This window comes from Eptatretus burgeri, chromosome 15 (assembly GCF_056783735.1).
Source record: "Eptatretus burgeri isolate ZD-2024b chromosome 15, Ebu_testis_v1, whole genome shotgun sequence".
In the NCBI taxonomy this organism is placed as follows: domain Eukaryota; kingdom Metazoa; phylum Chordata; class Myxini; order Myxiniformes; family Myxinidae; genus Eptatretus; species Eptatretus burgeri.
The window spans coordinates 44,639,364-44,664,363 of NC_140975.1; the positions used below are offsets into that span (position 1 = coordinate 44,639,364).

The window sequence follows — 25,000 nt, forward strand, 5'->3', positions numbered from 1 at the left end:
TGTCCACCACCATTACACTGAATCAAAAATACTCCCAATCAAAAATCACTGAGGCATGTGGGGTCCACAGTTTGTATTCGGCAGCACAAGATCCTTTACATCCCTGTGACGTTATGTTAAACCACCCCTATTCATCGATTCAATAACGATTCCACAGCTCACCACTACTCTCACATATTCCACAATATTCCTCCTCCTCCATTGAAAACACATCTCCACAATCACCGAGCCACCTCCAATATCGAATACTATCCCTCAAACAACATCCAAAACTCCCTCCTTCTGACATACAGAACACAGAATCAAATCTCTAGAGAAATGAAAGTTCACCAAACCATTCTGTGCTGTGGTCACCACCCACCCCTCCAATAATGTTCACACAGAATTCATTTTGCACAAACCCCATTATGTTAATATTGCAACACTGCTTCACACATCACATGCCATGCATTCACTCAACATAGACAATCCTTCAACATTACTGACACAAAATATTTTTGGGAGTGAACGGTTGATGTTGCCAGATACCTTCGGTCTATTGGCTTCACAACCATGTGAAGTCAAGGCGACGACGACGACGAACGTACACAAGGCATCTCAGGCCTTAATCGAACTATTACGCCCTCCTCAAAACGGAATAACACATACATACACACAAATATATGTATCGCTATTAAGTTGGGGTGGTTGGGATCACCTATTATTCAGAAGAAAAAGAAAGCTCAACCAACTAAAAATTTGTAGTAATTACTACGACAATGATTTCACACAAAACAGGACTTGGTATCAGATGGCATTTCAACCATGATCCATGTGTGAAGTTATTTTGCTTGTTTTTGATTGTTGAAATCTGCTTGGAAATTTTTTTTATTCAAATCGATGTTTTTAAAAACTTCATACACCATCCTATGAGCAGGGTGAGTCAGCAACACAAAGCAATACCTCAAGTAGGCTTACCTAGTGTGTTTTTAAACATCCTGTATCAGCACACAGCTTTTCATAAAGTCCGTCAAGCGTAGGGGAAAATTATGATTTTTACGATGGGAAGCAACTCGGGCCAGACCAAGCTGTGCTGTGATGCCTAATAATGGACTGAACCGGATTAGCCAGGGCCGTGAAAATGGTCGTCATAAAGTTTTTCTCCCAATGATGAAGGAATAGTAGTTCAAGCTAAATTTGGCACAGAAGTTAGTCCTTTTCTATGTCATTTCTAGCAAGTGTCAAACTTTTCCCACTTGTGATTCTTGATGTATTCATAACATGAGAGCAGATAGACCCACCTGTTTGATGGTGAGAAGATGTAAAGGGACCAGTCTGGACGCTCCTTGCAACATTGAGGGACACAGCACCTGCAACACTTGAGTGAGAAAGCAGGACGGTGAGTAAAAGTCAAGGAAAAGAGAAGAGAAGAGTGTAAAAAAGGCAAAAGGAAAAACAGGAGGAACCAACGACATCATTTTCCATTTTTTTAACTAGCATCAATTGCAATACGAGGGAATGATGGGAATCAGTTGTGACGGAAAATTATGTGCAAGATAAGCTTTTCTCATATCAAAGCTTTGTTGTGTTTTCTTTGTATAACTTTAGGGGTGATTGACAGGAGATACACTATTCAGTCAGCTTTTAAAGTCTTTAAAATCCAGCCCAAAGACAAAAAAGCTCAAAAGTGTGAGATAATGTTCACTGCTCAACATATTGATAGACGTGCAATTCACTGATTGTAATTATCTCGAGTATATAAATGTATTTTTGCTTTTGATGAGAAAAACGTGGTATTTATTACCTGGACATCCTCTTCATCTTGTACTTGTGCAGCAGAAGCATCAAGGTCTTCTTCCCTCAGAGCATCAACTCCATAGTTTGTCTCGACCATGCTGACGGAACTCTTTCCGTTACAGTCGGGAAGCGCAGTGGGCAGTGATGGAGAGGCTTGCCTCGGAAGGCTCCCTGCTCTCCGAAGAGACTCATCTCTGGAGGTAGAGAGGAATGAAGCGCGTTCCCTGGCTGCCAGCTGGCGCCGAGGCAGGGCTGGTGTGCCGTTGAGACTGCCAAGACTCCGTTGACGACACCGCCGACTACTCTGCAAAAGTATCGCCCCAGAGATCACATCAAAAGATTGAGATCAAAAGATTAGAGATAATGTGTATATTGTGAGAAAAACCATGTTCTCACCAAATTGAGTGTCCCACCCACAATGTCAGGTGACCTTTTTCAGGCTCCTAGGGATTGGTTGGCTAGTCCGCACGTGGTGGGTGGGCCGCGGGAGAGCCGGGGCGCCATTGTTGGCGATGGACGTGGCTCTAAGCTCACGAGTGGAAAAAGATATCGAGCGCTCAGACGCGCATGTTTTAATGCGATTTTCAAGTGATTTTAAAGACTCTCGACAGCACCGTCGTGCTGGTCGTTGATAGCTCCGTCTAACGGAATGAGTTAAATCAGGAAGAGTGTGATCGTTATTCCCGTATATCGTTGAGCGGAGCTGTGAGTTGTACGACCTGTTTTTGGAACTCTATTGTTGCCAAGAGTTCTGGCAGGTTGTTGTGCTGTGTATTCAATTCTGTTACCAGCCATTTTTGAGATCGAGCCAATAAAATATCGTGCCTACCCCTAGAGGCCGATTTGAAACACAGTGGTGTGTTTTGTTGTTCTCTTTGTCCACACGTGGACTGCTTGAAGCTCAGACATTAACGTCAGTATTCCGTGCTGGAAGACATTAAACAGCCGGGATCGCGACAATATAAACATGTTTAAAATGTGGAGCATGCAGTGACTCATTCATCAAAACCTTGTCAAACGAAACTGGTTGTTAGATAAAATATCAGTGGATAATGGGCCAAATGTCTATTTTCTATTTATTTATTATTATTTATAAATCTGCAGATAAAACTTGTTTAGAAGGTAAGGGTTGCACAACTCACTCTGGGTATTATGCCAAAGAAGGAGCAAAAAAATAATTCAATTGCAGGAAAATAAAATCGTAATTTTTTGGTATTGTGCACAGGACATGACACAGGTGGTAGAGATAAAATTCAAACACAAGTGACTTATGAAAAAACAAAGAATTGACGTATTCTCTTGGCAATCATATGCTGTTCCTCCACCAACAGGGCCAGATGTTTTGTTTCCAGGAATTTGTTTTCCACCAGTTGTTCCAAAGTGGAGATACAAAAGAGAGAAATTGAAAATGAACACTTCACCCCCCTTAAAATAGCAATTGTAAATTAGCTCGGATGTAACCAATCACCTTCAAAATCACACACCAAGTTAAGTGGCCCCTATCTGTGTTAAATTGTCATGATTTTGATTATTACCTCTGCCAACGAAGGTGAAGGAGGTTATGTTTTCACCCAACTCCGTCTGTTTGTTTGTCTGTTTGTTTGCTTGTGTGCAGGATATTCAAAAAGTTGTGGACGGATTTAGATGAAATTTTGTGGACAGGTTGGGTGTGTGACAAGGACAAACTGATTAGATTTTGGTGAAGATCCAGATCCGGATCCGACTACTGGAATTTAAGTGATTCTTCACCATTGCGAGATTGGGCTCAACTAATATATATATATATATATATATATATATATATATATATATATATATATATATATATATATATATATATATATATATATATCACGATATCTCAAAAGGTTGTGGACGAATTCGAATGAAACTTGGTAGACAGGTTGGGTGTGTGACTACAACGAATTGATTCGATTTTGGTGAAGATCTGAATCCGGATCGGGATACGAGAATTATGTAGTTTTCAAAGGTTCTTCACCATGGAGAGGTAGGGCCAAAAACGACATAGTACTGTATAGCATGATATTTCAAAAATGTATTGGGCCCGATATGTTCTTGTGGATCAGGCATTATGTGGCAGAGGTATGCGCTCCACTGAGTGCCCTTCTAGTTTCAGAACAAAATCAGCTGTTTGTGTAGGTTTCCTCTGCTGGGTAGTGCATTTCACAGTAAAGATTCAACCATGAGCTTCAAAGGAGCTTTCAAAAGACCTCCAGGATAAAGTTGTGGAAAGGCACAGATCAGGGAATGGGTATAAAAATATTTCAAAGGCCTTGAATGAATATATATATATATATATATATATATATATATATATATATATATATATATATATATATATATATATATATATATATATCCCTTACAGCACAGTCAAGACAATTATAAAGAAGTGGAAGGCGTATGGTACCACCAAGACCCTGCCTCGGTCAGGCCGTCCTTCCAAACTGGATGACCAAGCAAGGAGGAGACTGATCAGAGATGCCACCAAGAGGCTAATGGCAACTTTGAAACAGCTACATACCTTAATGGTAAAGACTGGTCATTTTGTGCACATGACAACAATATCTCAAGCACTCCACAAGTCTGGCCTGTATGATAGGGTGGCAAGAAGGAAGCCAATACTCAAAAAAGCCCACCTTGAGTCCCATTTGAGAATTGCAGAAAAACACTCCAGAGATTCTGAAGCCATGTGGCAAAATGTTTTGTGGTCTGACGAAACCAGAATGGAACTTTTTGGTCAAAATGCAATACGTTACATTTGGCACAAACCCAACACAGCACATCACCCAAAGAACACCTTCTCCACTGTGAAGTATGGTGGTGGCAGCATCATGTTATGGGGATGTTTCTCATCGGTCAGGACTGGGGTGCTTGTTGGGATAGAAGTAAAAATGGATGGAGCAAAATACAGAAAAATCCTCGAGGAAAACCTGATGCTCTCTGCAAGAAAGCTAAAATTGGGACAGAGGTTCACCTTTCAGCATGACAATAACCCGGAGCACACAGCTAAAGCTACACTGGAGTGGCAAAGGAACAAAAAGATGAATGTCTTTAAGTGGCTCAGTCAGAGCCCCGACCTCAATCCAATCGAATATCTATGGGTGATTGAAGAATGCTGTACATCAACACTCCCCATGCAACTTGACTGAGCTTGAACAGTTTTGTACAGAAGGTCAGGTCAGGTATGGCGGCATGCGCTGGAGCAGCACGTCGCTGAGTCCACTTTCTGCCGGTACTCCAGGGGCTTCCGTCTGGCCATCCCCCAGGTAGATGCCTGACCTTTGTCAGGTCAGGTCAGATTAGATCTGTGACTTGCTACAGGTACCATGTAAACCTGTTACTAACCTGTTTCATGGTCGGGTTGTCGTCAACTAAACCGTCTCCCTACCAGGTTTTCTGGTGAGGAGGGTGGATGGATATGGACACCCAGCAGGATTACAAACAAAACCTGTCAAAGGGTGGAGTAGCTTCTTGTGAGCCAACAGTCATCCATTTCTAGTGCCCAACTGTGTCTGCGGACGTCCTCCGACAGTTGGGTTACTTGTTTTTTAGGTTGGTGGCAGAATTTGCATTCCGGCCACCGTAAAACACTTCATTCTGCTAACCCCACAAATACAAAGAAAACTGAAAACCCACTCTGTGGGAGTACCTCCTGTGCTGCTGCCCATCGCAAGGCAGCTCACCAGATAACGGGATTTGGGCAAAGCCTTCACGACCTCCATTCCTTGATGATAGGTGGAAAAGCACAGGGTAAACTTCCTTGGTCAGAGTGGGGTGGTTTGTGGCGGAGTGGTACTGAGGTGTGTTGGTCAAAAGAAGTCACCTTCAAAATCACACACCAAGTTAAGTGGCCCCTATCTGTGTTAAATTGTCATGATTTTGATTATTACCTCTGCCAACGAAGGTGAAGGAGGTTATGTTTTCACCCAACTCCGTCTGTTTGTTTGTCTGTTTGTTTGCTTGTGTGCAGGATATTCAAAAAGTTGTGGTGTACTGTACAAAAAGTACTGAGGTGTGAAGGTGTGTTGGTCGAAAAAAACATGTGTTGGTCCCCATGGATCTGATACTGTGAACCAGAATAGAACTAAGTTCCTTGACTTTGCAAGAAGTCATGGACTTAGGTTGGCTGGTTCATGGTTTCAGCACCCACAGGCTCATCACTGCACTTGGTATTCCAGTGCTGGTCATGTGGCAAAGGAGAATTAACATGTGCTCATTGATGGTTGCTGGATGATGATCCAGAACTGCAGCATCTACCGGAGTGCTCAGTTCCTCAATACTGACCACAGGCTTGTTGTCGCTACTCTGAAGTTTCAGCTTCAATCCGGGAGAATGGTACCATCCCAGGCTCGTGGATGTTGGCAAGGTCAAAGATGAGAGGGTAGCTAAGGAGTTTGTGAACAGGCTGAGTGGGGATTGGATGGGGTCTGGGTGCTTTGGGGTATCCTGAAGACTTGTGGAGTGCTTTGAAGACCACCTTCCTTGATGTTGCCGGTGGACGTCTTGGAATTCACTGGAGGGCGAAGAAGAATTTTGTCTCTCAAGGGATAATGAATATCATTGACCAGAGTCACAGGACCAGGGTTAATGGCAGAGCTGAGCTGTTCAGGGAGTTGAGGTGTAAAACTGCACATGCACTGAGGGTGGACAAGGAAGCCTATGTGCAAGGAATCTGTGAGGAAGTCGAGCATCACTTGTGGTCAAGTGATTCTCATCCTGCTTACAGGGGAATTTGCACATTGCATTCCTGCAAGCCTGTCCCTCGGCGTACTGCAGGTAGAGCAGAGGGTGGTTGGCTCTTGACAGAGGAGTCCGAACTGAAGGCCCGCTGGGCCAGTTACTTTGAGCAGCTATATCAGGCTGATCCACCAGCTGTTGAGTTGGATGTCAGGGGTGTTACTATCCCTATTGCTGACCCTCCAATCAACTGTGATCCACCTTCGTTGGTGGAAACACAGGCTGCAGTGAACCGCTTGAAATGGGGTAAAGCTCCTAGGATCTGTGGCATCTATGCTGAACTTCTCAAGGCTGGTGGAAATGCTGTACTCATGTTGTTGCATGCAGTTCTGTGCTCTGCCTGGAACACAGGCATCATACCAACTAACTGGAAGATGGGCCTTGTTGTCCCTCTCTTGCCAGGACTGCAACAACTACTGAGGGGTGACACTGCTCTCAGTGCCAGGCAATGACTTTGCTTGGATAATTCATGATAGGATTCGCCTCCATCTGCTGGAGCACCAGTGCCCAGAGCAGTGAGGCTTTACACCAAAGAGGTCAATGATTGACCGTATCCTTGCTCTTTGGGTCCTCACCAAATGCAGACGAGAGTTTCGGCAGAGGCTGCTTGCAGCCTAAGTTGATCTCTGCAAAGTGTTTGATTCAGTGAATCGGGATGCCCTCTGGAGGATTCTTTGTCTTCATGGGGTGCCATCAAAACTGATCAATCTGATGTCTGGACTATACTCTGGTACTAAAAGTGCTGTGAGATGTGGTGATACCATCTTCAACTTATTTCCAGTTGTTACTGGAGTTCATCAGGGGTGTGCATTGGCCCCCACATTTTTCAGCACTTGTCTGGACTGCATTCTGGGGAGGATGTCGGAGAAGATCCGACACCCCCCTCCCCTCACCCCCCAATGACAACAAAATCTTGGATGCAAGGAATCTCTGTTTCGCTAATGGGAGATCAATTGGCTGTCTCCCTGCCGCTGCCCTGTTTGTGCAGGGCAGGCATGGGACCAATTCAGAGTAACAACACACATTTCTATAAAGCACGTACTATTTATAATGTTCAATCATCCATAGAGTATGTCCAGTGACATTACAATGTGAGCATGTCTACAAGGTTTGTACTACAACATTTGTAAATCAGTCATGGAACATAGTTAATAAAGGCACTCTAATCACATATTCTGAGCAAAACACATTGGAACCCAAAATTACCATTACATCAATTTAGTCACTAAATTAGCTTCAGCAAAGATTGTACTCCACTTCCAATTCCCCTTCTGTACTCATATCATTCCACCTGAAAGGGGAGGGGAGGATTGCTCGTGTTTAATGCAACACAAATCCTAAGAATAAAAAAAAATTCCATGCTATAACATTGAAATTCTCCAGTATGTAAACATGTTTCCAAAAAAGTAAAGAAACAACTCATAAAACATTTTTTTTAATTCAAAAGGATGTCGAGATGTTACTCCAAAAATAAGTAAACAAGGTAGGGATGGTCACAATAAATTATCATGTGAAACCATCCCTCCATCTTTCTTTGAATAATGGTTGTTTCCCAGACCAGATACATTGCATTTTACTGTTTTATTTTCATTCCTGTGTTGCTGGTCATGATTTTGTCCAATTTTCTGTGCCAAACCGTACCTTGCTGTATTGAATTGCCAAATTTCTGTCCCTGGTAAAATCCGGCCAAATTGTGTAGGGCTGGGCTAGTTGGGTTGTTACTTCTGCCCCTGTTTTTGACCGCATGTGCTTCGTTCTCTATTTTACACCAGATATTATTACTTCTGATCCTTCAGCTTAATCCTTTTCCCCTTCTCACTTAAAAAAAATACAAACAAACAAAAATATTTTCCTCACCCCCCCAAAGAAATATTCCCCAAAACAACAATAACAACAAAATTAATAAAACCGAACTCAATGTGCGCTCAGGTACTCCTTAGTTCCCTATCCCTTCTCCTTTTCAATATCCCCAAACTACATCTTCACTGAATAAAATGTTTCTTACTTTAAAAGCACTTAACATTTTTTTTCAACATTCAAAAATGTATTTTAAAATGCCCTTACTCTCCTTACTACTGTGACGTGTTGACCTCGGAGCACCACAGCAAGTTCACCGGTAACCCAGAGGGTGTCATGGCAGAAAAGAAATCGAGACACGACTGTGCACTCCGTGGTGTTTTAAGGGTGAAACCAATGTACGACAGGAGAGAGAAGGGTAACTTTTTAAGTAATATTTATTAATCCTTACTGACTACCTGAAGCACAATAATACGAATTAAATGTAACACTTAATGACCTTTTGAAGAATTCCCAAATTAAACGAGTACAAACATCACAGACAACAATGCAGCCTTAAGTTAACTCATGACTCTCAATGTGGCAACTTAGGTCAAGCAAGTAGTTTGTACAGTAAACATCAGGGGGTTAAAAATGGGTGAAAGGTTGGCAGTGAGCATGGTTGAAAGGATCTAGTCCGGAGGGTGCGCACAGGATGAAGCCAACTTGACAGTCATGATTTACAAGTCCTCAGAAGGTGACATCCTCATATCACCAAAGCATGGAGAATCCCTTGAGTCCACAGGTAAAGCTGATGAAGACGGGGATGACAAGCTGTAAATGACAATGTGTTACTTAAAGAAGAGGACAGGTTGGAGGAATGACTATGCTCCGAGAGTATGCATCAGTCAGCTCTTCAAGTGCCTTCTCAAAAATGGCAAGTAAATCACCTGAAATGGCACCAATGAGGATGTACAAACTTTGAAATTGTCGCCAAGATAACAGCAGTGCAATGTCCGACAGGTAGAGTCCACGAGTTGAGGGAGTTCAGCAAAGAATGCCTCACAGGGTATGATGTAACAAGTGAAGCTGAAACTTCACAGACCAATACACAGTGGGTTGAAGTTGATCCGTCGTGGTCAGGGAAGAGGCGAGTCACTGATCTTTCCAAGGTTCGCATGCAGAAGACCCCTGATTCCTCCTTCACAGGATATGTCGGTTTCAACATGATTTGCAACACTTGAAAACGAGTGTGACAGCTCCGGAGAATATGGTGTTGCCTTTCTCTCCTCATTCCTTTTCTCCTAGCTGTTCTGAAAATTGTCCTTTTATTTTTCTCCTCATGGTGTTGTTGCTGTTGCTGTTGTTGTGGTTGTTGTTGTGAATCAACAGGAAACCTAACAGCCAATATAACCTTCACCAAAGCAAAATTAAATTAATATACTGGTCAGTAACACGACTCCATCAAGACCAACCATTAATTATTCTTCTTTTTCTTCTTCAAAATCTCTTCCTCTTCTTTTTACAAAGCATATTTCCCAAAACCTTTTCACTCAAACGATTAGTTCATCAAGTCTCCTCTCGTACTTATAGCCCCATTTTCCTCAGTGCCTTCAATGGAAAACATTCTTACCACCCCACATACTCCTCCACCACTCCCTCTCTCAGTTTCTCCCCCACTACTCCCCCTCCCTCTCTCACTTCCGCTTCCACCCCTCGGCCTCCAGGCTCCTCCACCACCCCACACTCTCCCAGCTTCTCCTGCTCCCTGCACACTCCCAGCTCCCCTCCTTCTCTGCACCCTCCCAGCTTCCTCCTGCCCATGCACTTTCCTTTCTCCTTTCCACATAACTGCACCCTACCAGCAGCTCCTGCTCACCTGTTCCTAACTGTGACCGGCATGAACCCTGTCTTGACAGCACAGTCACAATGTACATCAATAACTCCATTTCTTTCTGTCCATTTATTTTGTCCCAATTCCAAGGAGTACTTTTAGTTGTGAATTCTCCTCTGCTCCCACCTCTTGTTTGTCTACTGTCCTCCAAACAAGGATGACTCCATTTATATTTCTCTCTCTCAGATGACATGGACCAACTTTTAACCACTCATTCCAGCTCTCTCTTCCCCATAAGTGGTGATTTCAAGTGTCATCATGCCAATTGGATGGGTGTTCATACCTCTTTCACCAGCCATCATACTTCAGCAAAGGACTTCTGTGACTCCATGAGACTGACTTGTTCTGTAAACTTTCTGACCCAGATTTCCATCATTGGAAAATCCTCCCTTCTGGATTTGCCAATTTCATTGCCAATGTTTCCTGCTCTTCCTCTGTTCCAATTGGATGATCTGATCATGGGCTTGTGAAGGTCAAAATCTCTCCAGACGTTCTCAGAGAACAGCCTCAGTGCTGGCGAGTTTGGCAGTTCACTCGGGCAAACTGGCAGGGACTGCAAGCAGCCATTGCACTTCAGGACTGATCTCCTTAGTCTACTGCCCCTGATATTAACTCAGCCTGGGTATTCAAATTTGACTGAAGGCAACCTCAGATCATTCCACAAAGCCCACACCAAGGAGAGCCAAAAAACAACATCTGTCCAACCTCAAGAATGAACTCTCAAACTTGTCTGCCTCCTGTAAAACCTGGTTGTGCATTGTTAATATGTCCGTCCCCCCACCCCCTCCATCCCTTCCCTCACTTTAAATGGCACCACAGCCAACTCTACTCATGAGAAGACTGAATGCCTCAATTCTGTGTTTGCTTCTGAGTCTTGTGTCCGCAACCCCTCGCTCTCTGTTCCCACCCTTCTCAGTTGCACCCAACTGTTCCCGGACTCTGTGTCTTTTGCACCTGAGAAGGTGAAGAAGATTCTGGCAACCCTCAACTCTGATTCTTCAACTGGACCAGATGGCATCAGCTTATGTGTCCTATAAAGCTGCTATGCTGCTCTGGCACTCGCTCTCTCTTTTCACCCTATCATTTGCCCTAAGTTATCTTCCATCTACTTGGAAGTCAGCCAATATCACTGCATTACAGAAAAAGGTGCAGAAACCGGTTTCTTTAACTACAGACATATTAGCTTACTTCCAATCATCAGCAAGGTCATGGAATCCATCATTGCAGTTGATGTAAAAAAAAAACGAAGTCAACTCAAATCATCAATTTAGATTCAGACCAGGTCACTCCACCTTGGATATGCTATTTCTACACTCCTAACAACAGATGGAGGCCCTCAATGCCAGACATGAGATAAGGGACGTTTGTCAAGACATATTTTAAGCTTTCGATATAGTCTGGAATCTTGCCTTTCTCCACAATCTCTCTCTCTTCTTCGCTCTCTTCTTCTCTCTCTTCTTCTCTCTCATGGACAACTCTACTCTTGGGTTATAGAGTTCCTCCACTTTTGTAATCCACGTGTGGCTCTCAACGAAACCTTTCATCTAATCTCCCTGTCAAGGCTGGAGTACCCCAAGGCAATGTTCTAGGCCCTATCCTCTTTCTAAACTTCATCACTGGTCTCTTTGACTCTCTGGAAAATCCTCTTTATCTTTTTGCTGATGACTCCATCCTCTGCCTTGACATCCCTCATCTTTCAGTTAGACAGGCAGCAGCTAGACAGATGAGAGATGTCACGGACAAAAGACAAAAATCACAAACGAGTCAAACACTTGGAATAGGTCTTTCAATCCTGAGAAATCCCCACATGTTGTCTGTATGTGTGTCTGTGTGTGTGTGTGTCTCACACACATTCTCTCTCCCCCTCTGAAAGGTCTGTATGGCAAACGCTCCCATCCACTTTCTTAACAATCCTTTCACAGAAGTTCAGTCACTCAAACTCAAAAATCACTGACTGGGCATCCTCTGTCATGCAAAGTTCTTTCTTGGCATACCTGAGTTATTATCCACAAACAAGGCCTTCATCCACAGCTTGATGGAACACTGTTCCCCACTCTGGGGAGGTGCCCCTGCCTCACACCTTGCTCAGGTTGACACCATTGGAAACTAAGGCCTTCAATATCATTGGAGTCTCACGCGATGAAGCTGAGTCAATGGATATAGCACTTTGCACACAGACAGGTCAGTGGTCTCTCTGTCTTCTACCATATCCTTTCTGGTCTTGCACCCTCGGATCTCTCCATGCTATGTCTCCCCCCAACACCCTCCCCAGGTTTCTGTAGGGTGCACGTGGTTCACATGCAACTCCCTTCCCGTAAAACTCTCAAAATCCAGTCACTGCTCACCTCCACTCATTCGTTCCTCTTTTTTCCACATGTGGAACTACCTTCCACATTATCTTCAATCTCATTCTTCCCTCCAGGTCTTCAAGACAGCTATTCACCGCCGTTTCAGATTACCCTCCCACCCAAAACCATGATCTTTTACCCCTGTTCAACCCCCACATCCCCCAAATTTCCAGATTTTCCTTCCAGATTTTGCTTCTGTATCCATAGTATCTACCGCCTTCATTCTCTCTATCCTCATCCTTACCCACATCCCTTGCTGTCCATCTCCATTTGTATTGTCCCTCGGTGCTGCTGTTGGCATTTCCCTCTCCTCTTTCCGTAGCGTCCTGATCTGTTCTTTGTTCTAGCTATTTCACAAGCCTCGACTCTGTATACAAAAAAAGGAAAAAAAACAAGCCTGTACTATGGTTGCCAACATATGATTGTCCATGTTCTGGTTGTCCAAACTCTATCCTTTTTAAATGCTGAGCATCAAGCAAGGAAGCAGCACATATCATTTTAAAGTCTTTGGTATAACTTGGCTGGGATTCAAACAACCAACCTCCCAGACTCAGAGCAAACACTGTAACCATTGCGCCATAGTGTCTGGTTGTTTACATTAAATAATTATACACATTTTATAAAAAGCAATATGATATTGCAACTTTTTTTTTCAAGTTCATAAATATTTAATTGATCACTCAGGTGAAACCTTCCCTGGATAAAGTGGTGAAGAAACTGGATTGGCATCTCAGATGGTGTGGGTTCAAACTCAGTTGAAGGGGCAGCATTAAAGATTTATACTGAGTTTCTTTAAAGCATTTTAATCTCAAGAGAATGGACAATCATTTTGTGAACAAAACTCCAACTGGCTCTTTAATGACTTTCAGGGAGGGCCTGCCTCACCTGATCTGTGCTGCATGTGATGCCAGTTCATACTTTGTGGTTTGTTTGTTCATGCTTTATTGCATTATGCGCTTCTCTATGACCTCCATAGCAGCAATTCCATCCACAGTTGAGACATCCCGGGCAACGCATACACATATCACCCTGTCCATATAATCAGCCTGAGTATCCATCCAAAAACATGGGAACGTTATTGTTTCAGCTTCCCAGTGAAAGGTGATTCACTGTGGCTCTCAGTTTACACTTTCAGGATAATACAGTAAGGGATTGGGCATCAAAATGCTACCGCAGAAAATTTCAGTGACCCCATAAGTTCCCCTTAACTGTAAAATAAAAAACTACCCATAATTATGGGAGCAAAATAAAAAAAACAAATCAATAATCAGATTTCATGATTGACCAATTTTGAGGCAAAAAAGCACAAATTTGCTTGTTTGTGAAAGTTGTAAAGTACACTGAGATGTCTACTAACAACAGGAAGAGACCTGGTGCTGTGATTGGACCATTAGAGTGATCATATGAGGACAACTACAAACGTTGAGATAACTTATCTTCGACCTCGTAGTGACCTTTTACATACTGATGTTGACATTTAATCTTCATATTAAATGCTAATAAACGATTTTGGTACTTTCAAATCGTGAGAGGAAGGCAAAACCCAAACACACTTGAAAGCAAAAGGAAATTAAACAGGGGCAATCAATACCCCTGGGCGCTCACCTGGTAGCAGCTGGATAAGATATTCAGGGAACAACTGGTAGGTATGGATGACCTACAAAATATGTAATGGAGAAGAAAGCAAATACGTATAGATTTTTTTTTAATGCCATGAACAAACTTTGGTACATCACGGATGATAAAGGTTGTGGTGAAGTTTCATCGAAATTCTGTTTGTGGTTTCAGAGAAGAAAGCAAATATATATTTTCTGGGGCAACCCCCACGTAGAATCCCTTCGACCTCAATTTTTTTAATGGTGTGAACGAACTTTGGTACATCATGGGTGATGAAGGCGGTGGTCAAGTTTCATCGGAATTGTGTGTGTGTAGTTTCTGAGAAGAAAGCAAATACCTCTTTTGGAGGGCAACTCCCCCCCCTTGTATCCCCTCAGTCCCCAATTTTTCAAATGTCATGAACAAACTATGGTACATCACGGATGATGAAGGTTGTGGTGAAGTTTCATCAGAATTGTGTGCATAGTTTCTGAGAAGAAAGCAAATACCTCTTTTGGGAGGCAACCCACTGTAGACCCCCTTAGACCCCAATTTTATTAAAGCCATGAACAATCTTTGGTAACTCTTGGGTGATGACGGTTGTAGTCAGGTTTCATCGGAATTGTGTGTGTAGTTTCGGAGAAGAAAGCACATACATATTTTGGGGGGCAACCCGTGGGAGATCCCCTTCGGGCCCGATGTTTTTTAATGCCATGAACAAACGTTGGTACATACACGGTGTTGAACGTTGTGATAAAATTTCATTGAAATTGTTTGTGTACTTTCAGAGAAGAAATTGAAAGTATTTGTGGACGGATGTACAACACGCCATCTCATAAGCTCCCCGGAACCACTGTACGTTCCCAGGTGAGCTAAAAAGCAGATGCAGAAAAAGACAACTTTGACCATTGAGCATGTGCCACGTCTCAAACCGAACGAACAAACTCACAAAGCAAGCTGAAATGGTTTATCTTTACGAGATGGGGAGGGGATGTCTGAGCTGAAAGCAACTGAAAGAGTTGCATTAAATTTTCATTGTCTTTTCGCTTTGAAAATGCTCAGTATGCTTGTCACTGCTACAAGGGTCATCACAAAGATTCTGTCACCCTGCTTGTAAATCTCAAATAAAAGGTCGAGATGATCCTAAGTTTACATGTATACTGTCTCATCATTTACCAATAGGTCTGCTAAATATTGAGTTTCTCATATACGAGAAGTGTTTTTGTTTCAATAATTGAAATTATCGCATCTAGAACCAAGGACATGACCATGAAAGAAAGGATCAGGAAACAAGACATCTGAACTGTTGTTAAATTAATGGTGATGCAGAAGGAAAAAGGAAATGTGAAACCTGTCATTAAAATGTTATCAATTCTTCCTGGGCATTTCCCCAAAATGAAAAATTACTATTATTATTTCATATGCAGCCTGCATCAGCTGGTTGCACCTTTGCTTGGAGCATGACTGTGCTGTTGATGCCAGCCTGATGCAGTCTCATTTCCAGTAAGTTGGTACTCATTTTGCCGACCTCAAAAGGATGACAGGCTGAATCAATCCACCTGATGTTATTTAACCTCACCATAAAGGCTCAAACTCAATACCCTAAGATCTTAAGCCAGCCACCTTACTGGTAAGCCAACACCAGGCATAGAAAAAATGAGCTTAGTAGAATACATTTTGCGTCCCTGGAAGACTGACAGAGCCACATCCCACTGCATTATGGGCACTTCCGAAGGAAAGTGTCTGTGCTCGGATCAAGGAGTTGGTTGACCGGTGTATAAGTGCACTGAATAATGACCACTGTATGAATAATGTGACATAAAAAATACAGTTTGTCAACAGTACAATGTAGCCGGAGTGGGTTGGATGACAGAATCTTTGTAATGACCTTAGTATACTTTAGGGAGAAATATTACATCAGTTTGCAGCATACCTCTCGGTGGCAGGTTGTAATGCGCAAAGGCCAGAGCTCTTATAATTGTGAGCTCAGATTTCCAATCAGGTCAAGCAGACAACCATTCTCGTAACCTCCCAAAATAGATTAAATTGAGAGTCTAATTGCATCATGGAAGTGAAGAGTACCACGAGCTTAATTATAAACATTGAACTTATGATAGGGAAAATAAAGTAAAATTAAGGAAAGGTATCAGGCCTGATATGAATATGTTGGCAGCGGGAGGACAAAGAGAGAAGGCTGGGAAAAGCCAGTCAATGAAGAAGTGATTGTGATCAGCCAACAACTTGCAGAACTTCTGTGGCACATTATGAGCCATTAGCACAGAGGTAGACCTCTAAGGGCATCAGAAGCAAACAAATAGAGTATCGAGGGTTCAGGCAGGAGAGCCCTGAGGACATTCAAGGCAAACAAAGTGCTGCAGTGGCAGCACAGTTTAATAGCTACAGGCAGGAGAGCCCTGAGGGTGTCAGCAGCATGAAAGACAGCACAGTGGAAATGCTGACTCGAGAAGAGAGACCAAAACACTGCCAAAGAAACACTAACACCACTTTTTTCAAGCCCCATGCAGGACTGAGTGTGCTATGCTGTACTCTGTAACTGGTAGATTATCCAATTCCAGAAGCTGAGCATTACTCCTCTCCCCTCCATTTCTATGTCTCAAATCTAAAGTCTCCAATGTAATATGCATTAGAGAGGACTAAAACAACTGAGTTTGAACCAGAATTCTCCCAACTCTTCTCCTTTGCTTTCATTGTACTGTCACGACTCTCTTACTGCTCATATACATAAATACTGTATGTGTATATATATATATATATATATATATATATATATATATATATATATATATTTTCTCTCTCTCTCTCTCTCTCTCTCTCTCTCTCTCTCTCTCTCTCTCTCTCTCTCTCTCTCTCTCTCTCTCTCTCTCTCTCTCTCTCTCTCTCTCTCTCTCTCTCTCTCTCTCTCCATCTCTCTCTATCTCTCTCCACCTCTCCCCACCTCTCCCCACCTCTCCCTCTCTCCCCACCTCTCCCTCTCTCCCCACCTCTCTCCCTCTCTCCCCACCTCTCTCCCTCTCTCCCCACCTCTCTCCCTCTCTCCCCACCTCTCTCCCTCTCTCCCCACCTCTCTCCCTACCTCTCTCCCTCTCTCCCTCTCTCTCTCTCTCTCTCTCTCTCTCTCTCTCTCTCTCTCTCTCTCTCTCTCTCTCTCTCTCTCTCTCTCTCTCTCTCTCTCTCTCCATCTCTCTCTCTCTCTCTCTCTCTCTCTCTCTCTCTCTCTCTCTCTCTCTCTCTCTCTCTCTCTCTCTCTCTCTCTCCCCAACTCTCTCCTCTCTCTCTCTCTCTCTCTCTTTGTCTCTCCCCATGCTCCACCCTCAATCTCCATTCAAACAAACCCACAAAACAGTGGGTTGTGTCAAGCAATATTGCCATAGAAGTTAGACAATAAAATGCATGTTGAAATGTCCAATGCACCATCAGGCTGGCAGCGAGTGCAGGTGGTGAGGAAAAGTATGAAATAAATTAATAATGGACTCTCGAATCAAACCACCTGGTGGCCATATAAAACACAACCATCACTAGCTTTCACAAAAACGAGTTTTCCATTTCAATACACAGTTTGCATGGCCTAATAATGTAATATTTTCACTCTCAATGGAATTAACACAACAAAAGTAATGTTCATTACTTCATTTAACAAACTATACGTTTGAAAATTACCATTTTGGGAACAATATACTGCATGTGAAATGGTATTACAAAGAAAAGAAAACGAATGCAGCAGCCATAAAACCATTGTGAGCAGAAAAAAAAACATTTTATGTCGTCCATCCCTTTTTTTTTTAAACAGCATTCAAAGGCTCTAGGAGCTTGTCCAAAAATCACATCCAAAACCCACAAGGACATAAAAAGACAATGGGTAAATCAACACAGTATATGGGATTCTAGCATCATGAGCCAAGTGTTCAGATTGGAATAGCAAACAGGCCAACCTGAACACATAAATTGACGATTATTCTCATCATCGTTCGTTTGCATTTGACACTTGTGCCATGAAGTTGGAATATGTGTGTGGTTGGTGTGGGCGGTGGAGGGGCATCAGGTAGTTCACCAAAAATATTAAGGGTAATGGCGATAGAAAACTATTCTTGGCCCAAGCAAGGGCTCAGTCATGAGATGAAGAACCATTTTGCTCGTCAAAAGTGCAAGGAGAAATTACACAAATCTTTCTTTTCACTTTAGACTTGCAAAAGGACTATCCATCACAAAGATCAGGTAAAACAGATTGAAGGATTGAACAAAAAAAAAAGATAATAATTATACAGGAGTAAATCAACAGCATCCGGTTCACTTACCAAGGATTCCCGGTCACTGCTGACAGGGTCACGAGAACTGGGCCTCGCATACCCAACTTGCTTTGGCTCAACGGGGTTCTGGACCATTTGGGGGATGCTCCTGTTGCTGTTATTCTGCCAGAACGCTTTGTTGGGGTGAAAGAAAGCATGCTGTAAAACTGTGGGTAAATGCATCAAATTTGTGAGAAAGTTCGTTTCAATTGTTGAGCTCCAAAAATGTATGCTGCCATTTTGTATTTTTGTTTTCATTAAAGTGAAATCTTTAAGCAGTCAGACATAAATTAAAAGAAAGCGAAGTCGATGGCGTGCCATTGCAAATCCCCACACTTCCCACCTCAAGCAAAGTTGAAAGATGGCACAATGTTCCACCAGGAATGACCTGATATCAAATTTTTAGTGAAATTATTTTCCCCGTTTTGATCCCTGTGACCCCAAGTCGCCACTCTCTGGGGCATCAACCGGGAGTCAAATCCAAAAATTAATCACATATTTCAAGAGTTCCTCGATGTTGATTGCATATACAAAGTTTCATTTTAAAATGTTTCAAAATATGCCTGCAATTGCATTTTTTGGTAGTTTACCTTTTGACCCCATCCTAGGGGCAGGGCTAAAAAGACCTTCGTGCCTTCTTGCACCTTCGTGCCATGTGGTGATCATAACTACCAAGTTTGGTGAATTTCTGCACAATTGTTTCGGAGGAGATAGCTTGACAGACGGACAGACGGACAGACAAACAGACAGAGCCGATTACAATATCCCCCAGTTTTTTTCAAAAAGTGTGGGGATAAAAATAGATTAGAATTCCAATGAGTGAAACATCCTGTTTGTTTCTAAACACTTCAACAAAATAAGTTGAAGCTGCTTCCTCACTCAGTCACTTAATACTCAATAAGCTACCACAATTTCATAAGCGCTCTCGCCAATAGCGACTTGAACAAATCTTTTAAAAGCAAGAGTAATTTCACACGAATTGCATGAAATTATGCACTATCTGAGGAATTTGTACATTTTGCTTTAGTAGCATTACTTTACATTCGTTTCTAAACATGTAAGGACAACGTGATGAAAATCATGAGCAAAAGTGTCGAGACAAATTCTCAACAAAGAGGAGTATCGTTTGCTCAGAAGCAATTCTTTTTGCCTGTGATGTAAATGCCGAGGCCAAGCCAGAAAAAGTGCATTACCCAAGCTAAACATACTGCCCCAGTGGATAAGTGCAGCCATTAAGTGCAAGCTGTATAAAGGAACAGTAAGCTCAAAATAAGCTTTATGCAAGCAACGTCCAAACTGAGCAACTTGAAACAAGGGAGCAGAGTTAATGCATTCTCCCTTATCCTCAACTCAATTCCATATCTCCTTGATGACTTCCACACTTACAACCTACCTATTGCAGTGGAATTTTTCTTCTTCTCTTTATGAGTGGAAGACTCATCCTCGGATATGCTGGCACTACTTCCCTTGCTTTCCTCCAGGCTAATTTCACCCTGAAATCGGAGGTCAAGCAAGTCGAGCAATGAGTTTCATATGATACCTTCACTTCAGCAATGTAAGCCTTCCTGAGTTCAGATGTCATTATTTTTGTTTCACATATTGATAAAATGGTTTTCACTTTATCCTCTTGGTTTTAGTGATCCTTGCAATTTCCATTGTGGTTGAGAATGTGCAGGTAATGAGATGCAATTTTGAAAGTAATTTTCAAGTACTTAAGATGACTAAAGATAAAAAGCTAACATCTTCACTGGGGCATGTTGTTGAACAAGGACTGTATTCACATAAAACGTTGTTGGACCACAGTTGTCTTCAAGATGCAATTGACAAGCAACATAAACCAAATGCTGATTGTACAAGTTATAAATAATTAATTTAACAAAACATTGATAAACCACATCAACATGGTTCAACTTCAACAAAGGTGTGATAAAAAATTTTTTTTAAACATTTCTGCTGAACCAGACACAAGTTAGTGAGGACTTCAAGTAAATAATTTACTGGTGAGTGAAACGACAACGTGAATGTCACAGCAACGATGCAATGGCAATCAACAGGCCCATTATGCTTCATGCATTGTGATAGCGTACACAGATGAGAGAAAACAGATGGGTTGAATGGTTGGCTCTTATGGGGTTGGTCGGTATTGAAAATTGTCCAATGCTGACAATCCCCAGAAAAACAAACAAATATGTTTGACAAAATGAGTGTGCCAAAAATATTATGACATCATTGCACTTCAATGATCCCTCAAATGATGGGAAGTTGTCGAATTATGATCATTAAACTACAAGACATTGAAATTTCGTTTTGCAAGTTCTTTTAAAATGAAATAACAATGCTTCATTAAATTTATAACGCCATTTTTTTCTTGTCCAATGTGTGCATTAATAAATCAAGTGAAGCACCATTTTTTTGTGCTGGAAATGAGTCAGCAAAGGCATGTCATTTAAAAGGGCAATATCAAGGGCTCACACTTCCTAAATATACACAAAGATATCTACTCCAAAAAACCACCAAGTGGGTAGTAATAGCCTGCCCTTCCATGCCATGTCCCCTTGTTATAATAGTGAATTATGAGATGTAAAGCATGCAGTGAAAACACCAAAACAAACTTCTGTTCCACCCCCCCCTCCCTTTCCCTCTGCACAATGCATGCAGTTCAGATTTACCTTCATTTTCTCAATCATTTTGCCTTTCTGAGGCAGGAAGGGGTGTGGGGGTATGATGTGATCACCAGCGTCAGTTGGCCATATGTCAAAAAGCACGGCATATAGTGCACGAGCGCACATGTTTCCACCTTGTTCCTACAAATCTTTGATGTCAAAGTCTGTGTGAACTATTACTTTCCAATACAGGGATAGCCAAGGTGCAGTACCTTTGAGAAATGCTTCTTTACAAAGCGAGGATTGCTGCCAAGTTATATGCAATGTTTCTGTCCAAGTAATGGTGACAGTTTTATAGAAAGCAGATATGCACTGCTGAAGACATACAAATATGCAATTAAAATCTCACAGAACTGAATATGATACGAACCTTATTATTTTATACTATTACTGTTCAATACATAACACCAAATGTAGAAAATTGAAGTTAAATAATGCAGCCAAAATTAATTGTCTCTTTCTTCTGAATGCATGTTGGACAGGGATTTGAGTTCAAATTCAGCCCACTAGTTACGTTATCACCGAGGTGTGGCTGTGCTGCCGAGGCAGCATCTCAATAGATTGGGGCAGGAATTTGGAATTTGCTGATGGTATCAGAAAACAATGGCCGACTATCATTTTGAAAGGCACTGTGGGATACTAAACTTCCACTCGCGAATGCCAGCAGACAGGGCAGCTGACTTAACGTCCCGTCTGACAGACGGCGCACTCATTGATGCAATGCCCTGGCTGTGAAGCACCTGTGTGACGGTTTATAAGTGAGGTCAGGAATCAAACTCAGCTGAGTACGTCACCTTTGAGCTATTATGTCAACCCATAATGAAGTAACTGATTGCATGCTCTACATGTCTGGGAAAATTCAGCTTCCAAGATGCATTGTTGTTGTATTTTGTCTGATTACTGTTTATGTAAATCTCTTACGTCGAGGCTAATTTAATTTCATGTTCACATACAAGTTGCATCAAGAAATGGAACATCGATTTTCCACAGATTCTGCAATTCATCCACTGACAATGGCAAATTATTATTCATACTTTTCCACTCCATTTCCAAATACATTACTGCATGAGCTATCCCAGATTTTTTTAAAAACCATATGCATACTGTATTTGCAAACATATTAAAGCACATCTTGGTGAATTGCACTTCAGAAAGCACATCAATTGTAAATGGCCACAAACAAGACATTTGACAACATCGGAAGATTAGATATTGTGAAGTTTATTTATTTATTTCGATTTTAAGATGCATCTCCAAAAAGTAAAATCATTTACGTTTAATAACATGATAATTAGGTAAAAGGCAACCATCCCAGCTGAATGTTACACAGAGATTCACCCAAACACTAGATTGCATGAATGGCCAATAAAAGGATGAGTTAGGTTGTTTTAAGTAGGAGAAAGAATCAATAATGATCGTGATACGATTGCTACAGCCTCACATGAGGCCAAGTCAACCATCTACATTGTGGCATAGCCTATTAGATTGAAAGTGGTTTTGTTGCACCAAGTTGATTTGATTACCCACAATCCAATTCACAAACACTAATCTGTTAGCAAGTCTCTTCACAGGATTAAACCAAACTGCAGTGCCTATACTTCGGCAATGAAACATTATTGAAACGAAGAGAAAATAAAGTATGAACAAAATTAAGGGTTTTACCTCAGCCTGAAATCCTTCCACGAGAATAGCAACGAGAAGGTTAAAGAGGATGTAATTTCCAAAAGTCATCAGGACAACAAAGTACAGAGCTGCCCAGTGGGACGTAGCAGCCATGCCATTGTATAGAACGACATTCCAATCCTCCTGGGTCAAGATCTGAGGACAGGAAGAAACTGATAATGGGGGAAATGGGTTTATAGGCCCAATCCAATTTACCTTTGTATAAAGCAAAAGTGAAACAGGCATTCAGTTTGTTGAAACGTTTTGAAAGTAAACGAATAATCTCTGAGTTGGTTTATTTGAGTTCAAATGCTAGACTGACATTTCATGGTTTAAATAAGCATTTACTTATCTTTTCATGCATGTAAACCCTCTCCAACATGACTGCTCAATTAAAATAAAATAAAAATAGAAGGAGAGATGTTACAAAGCAATGCTTTGGAGTACCTGGAACACAGTGACTACAGACCAAAGCAAGGTGTCGAAGTTCTTCCGATCTGGCTGTGTCCCATGATCCTCTGCAAATGAAAACTTGCATCCAAACAGGTGCATCCCAAGAATGCTGCAATCAGGGCATAAATACTTCCCTTAACCAGCATTCTATGAGCGACATGTAATGATATGCTTCTTCCTATCATTAGAATGCCATATTACATTGCTGCTGTAATTGTAGCTATCGCATAATTGTTACGTCAGGTTTTGGTGACACGTCAACACGATAACACATAAAGAAAAACATACTCCAAGATTATGAAACTGCTGCCTATCAAGCGAGATGACTGGAATGATGCATCAGCCACATGCTTGACAAAAGCATTCACCTCCACAAATATTGAGAATATTTATCTTTCCACTTCCATCCTCACCAGCCTCCCTCTCACTTAACACACATGCCCTCCAGTAACTGGACACCACTTAACCCTCTCTGGCCAACCACTTAATTGCTCATCAGGGGATTTACTTCTTCAGACTCCGCCTCCTCCTCCTCCTCCCCACCATACTCCCAACCCCAAAACTTTTAGGCTGACTTGGCATTCAATTGATTCTGCTGCACCCATATGATACATAAATAAGCCCCCAGGCCTCACCTGAAGATGAATATGAAGAGCAAGAGAAGCATACAGAAGGTGGCCATGTTATCCATGGTTTTCATAAGGACCACAAGCTGGCGGCGCAATGCAGGCATGAAGCGTACCAACTTGAGTACACGCAGCAGGCGGAAGGTACGCAGCACTGACAATCCTCCTCCTGCCTGGCCCACAATCTCCCACACGCTGCACAAAAACCGGAAAGAGCTCTCCCGAGAAACTAAAAACAGCTACGGAAAGAGTAAAGCTTTCTATTGAAAAAAACAATTATCTGCAGTTGCCATGTCCCAGCCCACCAACGGCCTGCCATCCTCTTTAACAAGCCCAATCCTTCCACAACCAACCTCATAGTATACAAGAATGAGATATGTACTGTCAATGTTCAGACCCATCAGTCCTTCCATAAATCAGTCAAGAAGAAAGCCATGAGGGTCATCAGTATGCCCCAACATGGACTGAGTCCCAGGGTCTTCTTCTGTTTCACCACAAATATTTCCATATTTATCCACTTGCAGTTCTGGTTTTCAAATGAGGTCAAATCTTCCATGTTTTCCCCTTCTTCTGGCTGAAGTGTCATAAAACATTTTAATCCATCTTTTATTTATTATGCCCAGCCTCCATCTGTGGAATAATATATTCGATGTCTACTACAAGGTTTATTCATTGTATCCATTTAGCCTCCAACCTGAAGTGGATAAGGGATTGCGATGATTTATGGCACCAAATTCATCAGGCACTCTTAATCAAAGTGGGTCAGTGAAAGTAAGGAGAAACAGGGCTTTCATTAATGTTATGACAACAATCATTTCAAACACACATTACAGGCCATAACAATCAAATCCAAACTGTTACAGCTAGAATTTACAAAGTGAAAACTTCCTCTTCACTTCAGGTTCAATAATGAGCACATGAGGAAACAACAGTTAAGCAGTTGTTAATGATGGGTGATGACCATTGATTCACACGTGTGGTTTAACAAAACAAGAAGTCTCACCTTGCTGTGATGGACAAGGCCTCATGGTGGGAGCTTAATGAAGGCTCGTGGCATAAACATAATGCATTTTGAAACAATCGTTTTCCCTTATGTTAATTTCATTATGATGAATAATCAAAATGATGCGCTCTGAACCCA

The 25,000-nt window shown here is 42.0% G+C and overlaps 1 protein-coding gene across 6 annotated transcripts in view; it reads right to left on the reverse strand.

The window, feature by feature from the left end:
* The window catches only part of LOC147012078 (voltage-dependent T-type calcium channel subunit alpha-1G-like), a 283,844-nt gene that overhangs the window by 109,943 nt on the left and 148,901 nt on the right, over positions 1-25,000 (reverse strand). For 3 of the 6 annotated variants that reach the window (XM_085858268.1, XM_085858265.1, XM_085858270.1), the window contains exons 13-20: positions 23,869-24,054; positions 23,228-23,342; positions 22,781-22,936; positions 21,125-21,151; positions 19,849-19,948; positions 18,465-18,622; positions 1,784-2,080; positions 1,281-1,357 (exon numbers count right to left, since the gene is read on the reverse strand). In XM_085858268.1, coding sequence (XP_085714394.1) covers positions 1,281-1,357; positions 1,784-2,080; positions 18,465-18,622; positions 19,849-19,948; positions 21,125-21,151; positions 22,781-22,936; positions 23,228-23,342; positions 23,869-24,054 — 1,116 coding nt within the window. The remainder of the gene's footprint in view (positions 1-1,280; positions 1,358-1,783; positions 2,081-18,464; positions 18,623-19,848; positions 19,949-21,124; positions 21,152-22,780; positions 22,937-23,227; positions 23,343-23,868; positions 24,055-25,000) is intronic. The other 3 variants (XM_085858267.1, XM_085858266.1, XM_085858269.1) reach the window with 3 other exon arrangements.